The 13,986-nt window shown below is 41.0% G+C and overlaps 1 protein-coding gene across 1 annotated transcript in view; it reads right to left on the reverse strand.

The window, feature by feature from the left end:
* Window positions 1-13,986, reverse strand: part of LOC127574658 (receptor-interacting serine/threonine-protein kinase 2-like) — a 58,478-nt gene that overhangs the window by 13,811 nt on the left and 30,681 nt on the right. Inside the window, 2 exon segments of the mRNA XM_052023875.1 lie at window positions 6,713-6,874; window positions 8,160-8,209. Of these exon segments, the coding sequence (XP_051879835.1) occupies window positions 6,713-6,874; window positions 8,160-8,209 (212 nt within the window).

Consider the following 13,986-nt stretch of genomic DNA (forward strand, 5'->3'; position numbering starts at 1 on the left):
TTCCAATGGAAATATTTTCTGGGAGCCTTTGCACCAGTTTTTAAAAAAAACTGCCCAAAAGCCTGACTTGCCCATAAGACATCTCCCAGGTCAAATCAATCACTATGATAAGTTTTGGTGAATTACATCCCTTTGTAAGGCTTTAGAGAAGCAATTGAAGTGGAGTTGTTTTGTGTAAAAACAAAAATATGGGAACAAGGATGCAATAGGCATTGTTTAAACACTTCTAAATATTACTTCTGTGATTTACTGAAAACTAATTTCTGTCCACCAAAGAAGCAAATGAGTGGCCCGTATAGTAATTATTTAAACTAAGTTTCCAGTTACTTAAAATTGGGTTACTCAGATGAGACACCAGAATCTTTCAAATTTTATGATAAATCTAATTTTAGCTATATAAGTACAACTGTATCAAACTGACACAAATATTTCAAATAATATTTTACAGGGCACTTTAAAAAGAGCTTATGATCATTGATTTACAGATAGGTTAATTGCAAAATCACATTTATGAAAACTCACTAAATTCTGAGTGTAATTTGTGTTGTGTTCATTGAATGTGCCTGGAGAGGAAACAGTTGGTCATAACAATTTTACCATCACTGTTTTCCCAGTGAATTACTCACTTTGAGATTGAGGCTTTGCTAGACCATGAGACAAAGCACTGGTGGGACAAGTGAGTGGATTTGTATTTGTTAGCTAATGGACAGTGGAGGTTTATTCAGATATCGTTGCTGTTTGATTCAATGCTACTGCTGAATTCCAGAGAAAGGTTAGAAAGTGGAGCAGGGCACTTCTCTGTAACACAGTGCTCCATTGCTTAATCTTCTGACATTTCCTACTGGATGTGGCAAACAACAAAAATATCCACAAGAATAAACTACCCACAGGGTAGTTAAATGCAAAAATGGTGCCAGGGTACGGGATGTCATGGAGCGGGTCCAGAATATTCTGAGGGGAGAGGGTGATCAGCCAGAAGTCTTGGTACATGTAGGTACCAATGACATAGGTAGAAAAAGAGAAGAGGTCCTGAAGGAGGAATACAAGGAGTTAGGGAGAAAGTTGAGAAGTAGGACATCAAGGGTGGTAATTTCAGGATTACTACCTGTGCCACGTGCCAACGGTAGAAAGAATAGAAAGATCTGGCAGATGAATGTGTGGCTGAGTGACTGGTGCAGGGGGCAGGGCTTCAGATTTCTGGATCATTGGGACCTTTTTTGGGGGAGGCATGACCTATTCACTAAGGATGGGTTACACCTAAACTCCAAAGGGTCCAATATCCTGGCGGGAATGTTTAATTTAGCTGTTGGGGAGGGTTTAAACTAATCTGGCAGGGGGATGGAAACCAGGATGTTAGGATACAAGATGTTAGGGTAAGGGAGGAGGTTTATAGAAACAAGTCCAAGGCAGTGTGCAGTGAGGATGGCAAGAAGGACAGGCAGGTGAGAAGTCAGGATAATTTGTTGAATAATAGAAGTACAACAAATCGGGATGTTAGGATACAGGATGTTAGGATAGAGGATGAGGTATATAGAAACGTGTCCAAGATAGTGTGTAGTGAGGATGCTAAGAAGGACAGGCAGGTGAAAAATCAGGATAAACAATAGAAGTACAACAAAATCAATAGCAGATACTGGCCTAAATGTACTATATTTAAATGCACATAGCATTAGGAATAAATTAGATGACCTAGTGGCACAACTACAGGTTAATAAATACGACATTGTGGCAATCACCGAGTCATGGCTTTATGACAGATGTGATTGGGAACTGAATGTCCAGGGGTACACAGTGTATAGGAAGGATAGGCGGGTTGGCAGAGGGGGAGATGTGGCTATGATGGTTAGTAATGATATAAAATCAATAGAAAGGAAGGACATTGGGTCAGAAGAGGTGGAATCCTTATGGGTGGAGCTAAGAAATAGCAAGGGTAAAAGGACGATAGTAGCAGTTATATAAAGGCCCCCTAATAGCAGTCAGGAAGTGGAAGATAAGTTGCAGTTTGAAATAGAAAAAGCGAGCCAGAGTGACAATGTGAAGATAATTATGGGGGATTTTAACATGAAGGTGGACTGGGAAATCCAGCAAGGCAGTAGATCTCAGGAGAGTGAGTTTGTGGAATGTCGACAGGATGGTTTTTTGGAGCAACTTGTTGATGAGCTATTTTGGATTGGGTGCTGTGTAATGAACCTGAGGTGATTAGGGAACTAAAGGTAAAGGAACCATTGGGAACTAAGGATCACAATATGATTGAGTTCAGTTTCAAATTTGAGAAGGAGAAGCTGATAACTGGTGTATCGATACTTCAGTGGAACAAAGGAAATTACAGTGGTATGAGAGAGGAGTTGGCCCAAATTGATTGGAAGAGTAAGCTAGCTGGAGGGACAGTGGAGCAGAAATGGAAGGAATTTCTACAAGTAATAAGGAAAATGCAGGATAGATATATTCCAAGAAAAAAAGGTTTTGAATGGAAAAAAAGGCACAAATGTGGATAACGAGAGAGGTGAAGGCTAAAATAAAAGCAAAAGGGAGGGCATACAAGGAAGCAAAAATTAGTGGGAAAACAGAAGACTGGGAAACTTTTAAAAACCTGCAGAAAGAGACTAAGAAGGTCGTTAGGAAAGAAAAGATGAATTATGAAAGGAAGTTGGCGGATAACATTCGAAAGGATACTGCGTTTTTTTAAATATATAAGGAGTAAAAGAGAGACACGGGTTGATATAGGACCAATTGATAATGGTGTGGGAGAGATTATAATGGATGATAAAGAGATGGCAGAAGAACTAAAGGAGTATTTTGCATTGGTCTTCACTGTGGAGGACATCAGCAATATATCAGTTAGTCAGGGGTCTCACGGAATGGAACTGAGTTCAGTTAAGATTACTAGAGAGAAGGTGCTATGAAAACTAAATGGGCTAACGACTGATAAGTCTCCCGGACTGGATGAGGTCCATCCCCGGGTTCTGAAGGAGGTGGCTTTAGAGATAGCGGAGGCATTGGTGATAATTTTCCAGGAATCGATAGACTCCAGCATGGTTCCGGAGGACTGGAGGGTCGCAAATGTAGTTCCGCTGTATAAGAAAGGTGGGAGGCAGCATAAAGGAAGTTTATGACGTCTGACGTCGGTGGTGGGAAAGTTATTGGAATCGATCCTCAAGGATGAGGTTATGGAATACCTAGAAGTGCAAGGCAAGATAGGTCTTAGCCAACATGGTTTCATGAAGGGAAGATCCTGCCTGACCAACCTATTGGAGTTTTTTGAAGAAATCACAGGTAGGGTGGATAAGGGAGAGGCGGTAGATGTTGTGTATTTAGACTTCCAAAAGGTGCCGCATAAGAGACTGATTAATAAGATGAGAGGTCATGGAATTACAGGTAGGATAACAGAATGGGTGGAGCATTGGCTGGTTGGCAGGAAGCAAAGGGTGGAAATAAAAGGATCTTGTTCTGGTTGGCTACCGGTTACTAGTGGTGTTCCGCAGGGGTCGGTGTTGGGGCCACTTCTTTTTACCTTGTACATTAACGATTTGGATGATGGAGTAAATGGTTTTGCGGCTAAGCTTGCGGATGACACCAAGATAGGTGGAGGAGTAGAAAGTATTGAGGAGACAGGCAGGTTGCAGAGACACCTAGATAGTTCAGGAGAATGGGCAAGGAAATGGCAGATGAGATTCAATGTTGAGAAATGTGCAGTTGTACACTTTGGAAACAGAAATAAGCGGGCAGATTATTATCTAGAAAGAAAGAAAATTCAAAGTACAGAAGTACAAAGGGACTTGGGGGTACTTGTGCAGGATACCTTAAAGGTTAACCACCAGGTCCAATCGGTGGTAAAGAAAGCGAATGCTATGTTGGCATTCATTTCAAGAGGTATAGTGTACAAAAGTCAGAAGTGTTGATGAGGCTCTACGGGGCACTAGTGAGGCCTCATTTGGAATACTGTGCACAGTTTTGGGCCCTATATCTTAGGAAGGATGTGCTGATGTTGGAGATGGTTCAGAGGAGATTTATGAGGATGATTCCCAGAATGAAAGGGCTTACGTATGATGAGCGTTTGTTGGCTCTTGGACTGTACTCACTGGAGTACAGAAGAATGAGACAGGACCTCATAGAAACATTTAAAATGTTGAAAGGACTGGACAGAGTAGATGTGGCCAAGCTGTTTCCCTTGGTGGGTGAGTCCAGGACCAGAGGGCACAATCTTAGAATTAGAGGGTACAGGTTTAAAACAGAGATGAGGAGAAATTTCTTTAGCCAGAGGGTGGTGAATTTGTGGAATTCCTTGCCACGTACAGCAGTGGAGGCCAGATCATTGGAGGTGTTTAAGGAAGAGATGGATAGATATCTAATTAGTCGGGGTGTCAAGGGATATGTGGATAAGGCTGGAAATTGGGGTTAAAATAGATCCCCCCCTGCCAATTTCTCATTTCTTTTTCTTTTTTCCCTTTCTTTGGAGAAGACTCGATGGGCCGAATGTCCTATTTCTGCTCCCTTGTCTTGTGGATCTTGTGATATATCATACATCTTATTTGCCTACCATTTTCATTTTACTCTTTTGCATCCAGCATTGCTGTTTAATGAAAGAGCTGAAATTTAATGTGACCTTGTTGATAAGGTGATAGTCTGGATTCACCAGATCCATGAAATTCAAAGCTGGCCAATTCCTCCCTCAAAGTCCTCCTCCATTTTTCCCATGGTTACTAACTGTCCTGGCATCAAAAGGTCAGTTTGGACATTTGATCATTTTCTTCCTTCAGTCCAAGGCAAGCAACTCCATATATTTGGAGATATTACAGGAAGACAATTGTGTTTCTTCTATCATTAAAGAACTTGCAAGGATTTCTGAGGGGGGGCAGGGGATGGGGGAACCTTGATAGTATTTCTTATGACACCCTCCTTCATTAGCACATTTGACACTGCATGTTAGATCACCAACTTTTGTAAAGTCTATGCCCCAACTCAATTGTTTAAACATTTATTCATTCATGAGATGTGGACATCACTGACAAGACCAGCATTTGTTGTACATCCTTAATTACTCCTGAACCAAGAAGGAGAGTATGATTCAACCACATTGGTATGTCTGGATCACATTAGTGCATTTGGGTCAGATCATGCAAGGGCAGCACATGTGCTTCCCTGAAGGACCTCAGTGAACCAAATTGATTTTTACAACCATCTAGTAACTTTGTGTCTTCTGTTTTACCAAGATAGGGTTTTTTAATATTCCAGATTAAAGTAAATAAATTAATTTAAACACCCTTGCTACTATGGTGGGAATCAAACTTTTACATCTGAATTAGTGGCCCAGACCTTTGGATGCCTGTGTGGAGAACCATAATGCTGCATTAAACATTACAGCCACTAATCAAATGCTTAAAAGCAATTCAGTCTAAATATTTCTGACATTTTAGTGCTATTAGACAAATCCACTATTTCCATAACTTTCTTTAGTGATAGCTCTAGGAACTTATTGATCTGCTTGAATGATGTAGACAATCTACGACCCAGTTTTCAAAATAAACAACAAAACATGATTAAAATGATGATCAAATGTATCTACTTCCATCAGCCAGCAGACACAATGCTTTGACTGAATGAATTTTTAAATCCATAGTTTCATGATGTCGGTAAAGGAGGAATTGTCTGGCCATTTTTAATATCTGCAAGGAGAAATGGCTAGTTATGAATGTACAGTTATATTCAAGAAGATATTGCAGAAGGAAGTTGCTTCTCCTCTTCTCATTAGGACTGGTATCTAGCAAGGAGGTTCATACAGTGAGAGGGGCTCATTTTCTGTCTGATGCCAAGATCAATGAGAATAGCTGTGGCAGAAAAGTTAATTTGCAAGGTGAGCTTGAGTTCACTGAACCAGTCAGTAAAAATGTTGCCGAAGTGAGGATAATTTGATTGATGGTTGAAATACTGAGGGTTAATTATTATTTTATGCAAAGGACTGGCAAGGAGAACAGAGTGAGGGAATAATATTTGTATTTTGAAAGATTTTCACATTCTTTTTTAATACAAAAGAGGCAGAAATGGTGGAAGCGGAAAGACGTCGAAAACTAATGTTGGAACTATGTTATCATGTTGATTTATTAAGTGTAATATGCCGTAGAAGCTTTGGTGTGTGGGGAAGTTACTGTACGTGGCTCAGGTTTATGATAGGCTCAAGATGCCAAACAGTTTATCCAAAATGACGTTATGGATTGAAGGATCTTGATGCAAACCTCCGAACATTTTGCAGGGTGTTAAGTTGGGCCAGTGGTTAAAGAATGGCCATACAGACAGCAGAAGGGGAACTGGAATGAGGAAGTTTTAAAAGAGAATTAAAGTGTGGGTCATTGAGTGGGAGACGATAACGAGGCAGTTCAGCTTGTGATCCGACTGTACCAGCTGGTGTTACAATTAGAGTGTATTGGGCTTGTGATATAGTGCTAGGGAAGTAGCTTTTGAAGGATTTGCTTTCGGTTTCTGTCAGCAAAGAGAGTTGTGAGCTCCAATCAAGTGACCAGTGATCCAACCTTCGTCAGCTAGTTCAAACAAATCAATCCCACTGAATTAACCATTGTAATCATGACATTATTGAATCAAGGAATAATTACTGCAAGTTATAAAAACAAATATAGGATCCACCATAGACCATTTTAAGTTCTTTGGGTTACTGCAGCTATCCTTTCATTCCATATGTATCACATTTAGAACAACTTACTAATAAAAGAAGGTCGTTCGTTCGGGTTTTGAGACCAGCCACTTCTCATCAGCTCAATCAGAATTTCACGGTTGGGGATCTCCAATGGTAAACTCTCCTCACTGGTGTCAGGTCTTGTACCTTGCAGTACACTAAACATGACCTGTATTGGGTTTGTAGCATCTGCAAAAGAATAGAGGATGCAAATGAGAAACTGATCTACAAGATAAACAAAACCTAATTCCTAGCAATTAAAATGCTGCAATTTAAGATTTTAACTAAAGAGAAACATCTTACTTGAAAACTTACTTGAAAGTATGAAACATACAAGAGAACTTCATGAAAAAAAAAGCTATAAAGATTCTGTACTGTACTCTAAGTTTGTTACTGTGCTAACCAGACAAGTGTTATTTCATGCAGTCAGTTTCATTTAAGATGATAAACAATTTAATTTAGTTGAAGGAAAAGATTATATTTACCAAGATAAATTATTCTGAAATACAGAGTATTAAATTGAACTAATATCATTGGAAACAATTTGAATCTGCCATTGTGCCTGATAGGTGTGGGTATGCCCACGACACTAAAGGACTGCGGCAGTTCAAAAAGGCAGCTCACCACCACCTTAAGGGAAACTAGGGACGGGCAATTAAATGCTGGCTCAGCTTGCAAAGACCACATCCCTTGAATAAATATAAAATGTTTTTGGGATCACTTTTTTCTTTTGGCCCAATGTGCAACCCTTTATAATCAGGAACATTTTTTTCAGAAACAGACACAGAATGACTGGAATTGATGCAATACCTTCATATTGTTTTAAAACACTTCTCTTTTAAACCTTGGCATTGGCCAGAAGTTGCTGTTATAAGGAAATAGGCAACTGATTTATGCAGAGCAATAAAAACAGAAAATTTTGCAAGTGCTCAGTAGATCAGGCATGAACTGTAATATCTCCAATTTCCATCTCCATATCTGTTCCTTCTCTGCAGATTGTTTACAACACTTTTCTGTTTTCACTTCAGATTTCCATCAATCTCAGTACTTTTCATTTATATCCTACAAGATGCCACAAAGAGCATTTAAGTCAACTATAACTTAATCTGTATTGCTGAAGCTGAAGAGGGCAAGCATTAGCCTTATCACTGAAGGAACTCCACTGGCATTTTCAAATAATAGATTAGGATGTTTATCTTCATCTGGGAGCACAATAGAGCCTTAAATAAAGATCTTTCCCAAAAGATGGCACTTTGTTACAGCACTAAGAGAGGGCTGCAGTCTGGAATTGAACTTGAACCCAGACTCTCAGAAGTGTTTTAGTATTCAGCCATATCTGACAAATAAATGTTTATACAAGAAAAATGTTTGGCTTTGAAATGGATGAGTTAGAATGTATCATTTCCATTTTTTTTAGAAAACACAGCATAACATCAACATAAGGTCTGAAATTAAAACCACGAGAGAAACTTACCTTCAAACGGCTGTTTTCTTGAGAGGACTTCCCACATTATTATTGCGTAGCTATAAAGGAAACAAAATGCATTTATACATATCATTTATAACCTATTAACATGACAAACCACACCCTATTGTGAGATTTCAAGTTTCACTCTGAGATCTGCTTGAAGCAACATGAACCCTAACAGTGGAATACTTTCACAAATAATTCACTTCAAAACTACTTTGTATCTTGGAAAAGTGAGAATAATTTAGCATAACGATTCAGGTACGAGAGAACAGGGAACACAACAACTTCCAGTTCTTCAACAAAAGGAAACTCAAATTCTGAAGAGGCTACTTCCAGGTAAGTCATGATATCAGGGCGGATGGATGGTGGTGCTATATCTCTAGCCCTGGAAAATAGGTACAGGGAACTGCAATAAATTTAATCAACACATTCCAATTAATATAATACAGGCAGTATGTCAAATTAGCTCTAACCATGCCATTCAGTGGCTAAATTTTCAGAATACCACACATTAGAGCTAGTCTGCATTCATTGAAGCTGACAGATATCTCCTAAAACTGAGGTGGATGGAGCACTTCTGGAAGGCATTCTATAATTGAACGTGATCTGGAAAAGAGCAAAGGTAGCAAAGAGTAGGCTCCAAGATTTTCAGATTGAGCTTTTGTTGGATGAATTGGGTAGGAGACATGTCCTGTATCTTTTGGGAAATAGAAGGAAATCTCCAACATTCTCTCACAAAGCAGAGGGAGAAGGTAGTTATGGAGGGCAATGCCAGAATTATGGCTCAAGAATGTAGTTTCAGTGCCAGATGTTGAATAACTTCACGAGTGGTCAAGATCGGTGAACACTTATTCACGTGCTAGATTTTAGCAACTACAACACTTGATTCTGACACTGAGCAATTAACACACTCCATTCATTTGCCTTCGATGCTTATTACTCTGATCTGAAGCAGCATTGCACCCTCACGCATTTAGTACTGAGTAAAACTCACATTTGCAACTGACAGCCTGCACCCATTGCAGACTATTTAAGTATGACAGTATATCACCCAACTGCATGATAAATACTGACACACTTCCCTCACTCTTGCTAACCAAAGAGGACCAGGTATGCCTCATTGGCCTATCCTGGCTGGATGAGACAGTCCTGGTCATCATTGGGACATAGAGTTGAGGTCAGGGTCTGGGGCAGGGATTAAACCATGGACAATAAAATAATTCTCACCCACTTCGCCCTCTCTGACACTCCCAAGTTATAGATGATGGAAGCAAGCACTCATTACACATTCCGTGCATTATCATGTTTCATTTTAGTTTCAGATAACAGAGAACTGAAACTAGCCAAGCAGTGCAGCAAAGCAAGCACACGGGGAGAATGAAGATCTATTCTCACTCAATATCCCACTTGTAGCTGTCTGTTTAAATGCCAACACTTTGAGTAATTCTGAAGGTAGCATAAAGGTAATATCTGTATGTGGCGAGACATCAGGGAATCAAGCTTGGATTCAAAGGAGGGGAGAAAGGATGCCACAGACACCGGAGGGAAAGGGATGCTGGGGCAGATTTTGGTGGGGGTGGTTAAGGAGGGTGGCTGACGGGCAATGCCCACCTCAGCCGGGAAGTTGGCACATGGCTGTGTGTGGAGCATATACCTTCCTTTATGGAAGCACTAGTGAACTCAATCATGTTGCAGCATCTAATACCAGATGCTACAGTTTCCACTGTAGGGGAAGCAACAGGCAGTGAATGTTCAAGCACTGCAATGGGAGCGGAGGCTGCCACCACAGAAAGTCAGCTGCTAGAGTAGATTGGCATTTGGATGGGTTCTTCAAAATCAGACTGGGCGCAGGTGGCTTTTCACATTGTCTCCCTCCTCTGTCTACTTCCTCCTCATCAACTCTCGGCTTGTATTTGTGTGGCAGGGGCTGTACCCTCAGCGTCGCAGCATTGTGCAGCATGGAGCAGACGCCTATCCCGATAAGTGTGGCAGATCTCCTGTGGGGACTCAAACCCTTTGCTCAGCCAGTGATTTGATCTACCACAATCTGTGCGTCAGCATTGCGTTCGTTGTATGAAGGAAGTCAAGTGTAGATGGGTTGCACACCACAGCCATCATATTGCAGTTTATTATTTATTATTATTAATTAATTACATATTACAAAGATAATTCTTGCTTTGTCAAGGTGATTCAAATGTAGCAGAGGAAATATACTGCCACACAATGCAGACAACATGATTGTGGAGAAGACATTGACATTAACCTGAGTGGTTGATTTCAAGTGGTTGCATATTAATTGGATGCTCAGGGTGTGAAATCTCTTTTGTCTCCAGTCCATGTCGGAATAGGCACAAAGTTTCTGCAAAGCAGTGCACTTGAGGACAGAGTCACCCCTGCACCAAGGGGAAGCCTGCAATCCTAGTAAAGCCACATGCTTGCTCCACATACCGGTTTCTGGTAAGTAAGAAGGTAATGGAGCTGGAGCACAATAGAATGCAGATGCTGGAAAAAAAGAGCAACAAAGAATCCACTGGAGGACCTCAGCGAGCCAAGCAGCATTGTGGAATGAAAGGAACTGTTGATGTTTTGGGTCGAAACCTTGCATCACGGTTGGAGCCGACTCTGAATCTACATAAATATGGTGAACTGTGTAACGCTAGAAATATCTGCAGCGCCATCCTGGAAGGAGTCAGATGCATAGATTTAAATAATTACCTTGCCACAGTTATATCGCTAGCTACTGGTAAAGCAGTCCTTGCTCTACCTGTTGCAATTTTGGTTGCAGCTGGTGGCAGATTTCAGTGAGAATGTCCTTCTGCAAGTCCACTGTTCCTCAGCGAGGCTGTCTGGGAACTTCTTGAACAGCATGAGAGATTATTGCCTCTTGCTGAATTATCCCCTTCTGCTCTCTGATCCTTCTGCTCATTCTTCCAGTCATTCAGGGTACATCTCCTAATATCCAGGAGCACTTGATCACTGTGTAAGCTTGATAATAGTAACATACTTGTCACATCCACCACAGACTTCCACATCATGACTTGTCTTCCAATTGCTCTGAGACATTTAAAATGGTTCAAAGGCCTTTGACAGTAATGAGCTCTCAAAGAGCCATCGGAGCATTCTGGGAGTGTAGGCTCAAGATCTGCCATCTGAGGCACAGTCAATTTGTGGGATGGCTGTGCGAGACAGGCCTCAAATAATTGGAATCAGAAACTGCAAATGTAGCTGCAAAGAAAGCACAAGAGGCCCGCACGGGCTGTGGGTCAAATCAAGCATCATCCAGTCTGATGAAAATTGGGCTACTGCATTTGTTTAGAATTTACTTAAGCACCCCAAGATATCAGATAGATACTTCTCACTTAATTTGTTTACCCTTCTAAAGAGGCTGAGGAGATGTATGTAAGAACACAAGCAAATAGGAGAAGGAATAGACCATTTTGCCCCTCAAGTCAATTTACACGATCATGGCTAATCTGCTCCAGATTCCAAATTCCCTTCTACTCCAGTTACAATAGCCCTGAATTCCTCGATCTTTCAAAAAATTATCTTCCTCTTCTTTAAAATCTCCAGTGATCTAGTCTCCACAACCTCTGAGTATAGAACTCCAGAGATTCACCACCCACTGCAAGGAACTCCTATGTATCTCGGTTTTAAATGACTGCCCCCTTATTTACTAACCACTATGACCCCTTATTTGAGTCTCTCCACCAGTTGAGATGTTTCTACTTTTATCCTGTCATGCCCCCTTATGATCTTAAATGTCTCAATAAGATCACTTCTCAATCTTCTAAACACCAAAGAATATATATCCAACTTCTTTAGCAAGTATGTTCATTATCTCTGTATAGGTGGCGGTGATGGCAGTTTGATCAGACTAATTGATTTTTCATGTTCTCCCCTTCATGGAATTCATGACCTTCGTTGCACTTGGGTCAATAATACCTACTTTTGCCAGTTCACTTTTCCACTAAGACCACATCTGTTGAAGTACGGAACAACCCACAATATTAGCAATTTCACCTTTTTCTGTTTATTGGATGATACAAGAGCAGAGAATTCCAGTCTGAAGCTAGGAAATGTAAATAAGACAGTGGCATGGAGGTCTTACCATATTCAAATGTAAACCTCATACACTTCTCACTTGTCTCTAGCCTGGCTGTTTGATGGGAAAAACAGCATTATAAAGCTGTGGCCAAGGTTCATATCGATTGGGCTTTGGCAAATGGAAAATGTGGCCAAAATGGGAACGTTTGGAACGTGTCCATGAAGAGGATGTGGGAGGAGATGGAGGGGGCATCAGCTGATTCTGAGGAGGGGACAGAGATCGCAAGCATTGCGATTGGTCCCTGGCAATGTAAAAACGTGGATATGGTAGTGGGGAGGAAAGGAGGGCTTTGAGTGTGGTACTTAGGAAGATGGCAGGTTGTGGGAAGAGGCAAAGGTGTATGGGGTGTGGGCCAATAGTAGGGAGGGTAACAGAGATTGCAAAGGATATGTGGATGGAACTGTTGGCTGAACTGAAGAAATGGTTTAAAGCACATTTGCATGTTGGGCCAGGGTTAAGGCAAGCAGGCCTTTCTTCTCCTGAATGTGAAAGTACTGGAAAAATACTGAATCATCATATCTGACTTCATTTAGCTCTCGAGTTTCCCAAGCACTGGAAGAAGACTGATATTAAATCCAAACTACTCTTTGGATTTTATCTATAATGACTCACGTCCTGTAGAGGGGATGGCTTGGATGTCCCTAAACCTCTACAGGAGGAATCAGGCTGGAATCAAAAATTAGGAATTTAATTTGCCCCAAACAACAGCAATGGCACCTGTCTTAGAGGATTTAAAACATCAAATATCTAGATGATACTCAAAGATATTAGATGACAGCTCTATACTTCTAAGGAGCAAGCATCTGGCTAAACGCAATTATGCCAGAAAATGCATGGTCTGAGACCCTCTGCAGATAACCCAGATGAGTGGAGGCATTACTGCCCCCAAGATCTGTGATGTGGAACTGGCATAGCTTCTTCACACTGTATGGTTAAGGGAGCATTTCGTTGCAGTGAAGGACCAACTACCTGATTGGCTGGTACAAAAAGGAAGGTAGGATATCAAAGCACTGTCATGTTGTAGTTCTGAGTAAGGATAAAATCAGATCTTGCGGGAAGGTACTAAACTGGAGGAGGGCAAATTACGAGAGGATAAGACGGGAGCTAAGGGGTGCTGATTGGGAGCAGCTGCTGTCGGACAAGTCCATGTCTGACATGTGGGATTGTTTAGAGACCAGCTGATCAAAGTTCAGGATTAGCATGTTCTGGTAAGGAGTAAAGACAAGAATGGTAAGGTAAGGGAAACCTTGGATGACCTGAGGGGTCCTAAATTCAGTGAGGAAGAAAAAGGAAGCATATGTAAGGTTTAGGATGCTAAAATCAGACTGGGCCCTTTGGAATTATAAAGATAGCAGGAAAGTGCTCAAGCAGGTGATTATAAAAGCAAAAAGGGGCCATGAAATGTCCTTTGCGAGCAGGATCAAGAAGAATCTCAAGGCATTTTATACTTGAATTAAGAAAAAGAGGATGACTAAGGAGAGGTAGGTCTACTCTAGGATAAAGGAGGGAATTTGTGCTTGGAGTCAGATCAAGTGGCTGAGGTACTAAATGTACTTCCACTACTACCCCTGGTATGCCATTCCAGGCAGCTACCAATCTCTCATTTAAAATAAAACTTCCCCTATCTAACCTTAAATGCATGTCCTCTGGTATTTGACATATCTACTCTGGGGAAAAGATTCTGACCATCTCCCCTATCTATGCCTCTCATAATTTTAAAAACCT

Source organism: Pristis pectinata, chromosome 9 (assembly GCF_009764475.1).
Source record: "Pristis pectinata isolate sPriPec2 chromosome 9, sPriPec2.1.pri, whole genome shotgun sequence".
NCBI classification, from domain to species: domain Eukaryota; kingdom Metazoa; phylum Chordata; class Chondrichthyes; order Rhinopristiformes; family Pristidae; genus Pristis; species Pristis pectinata.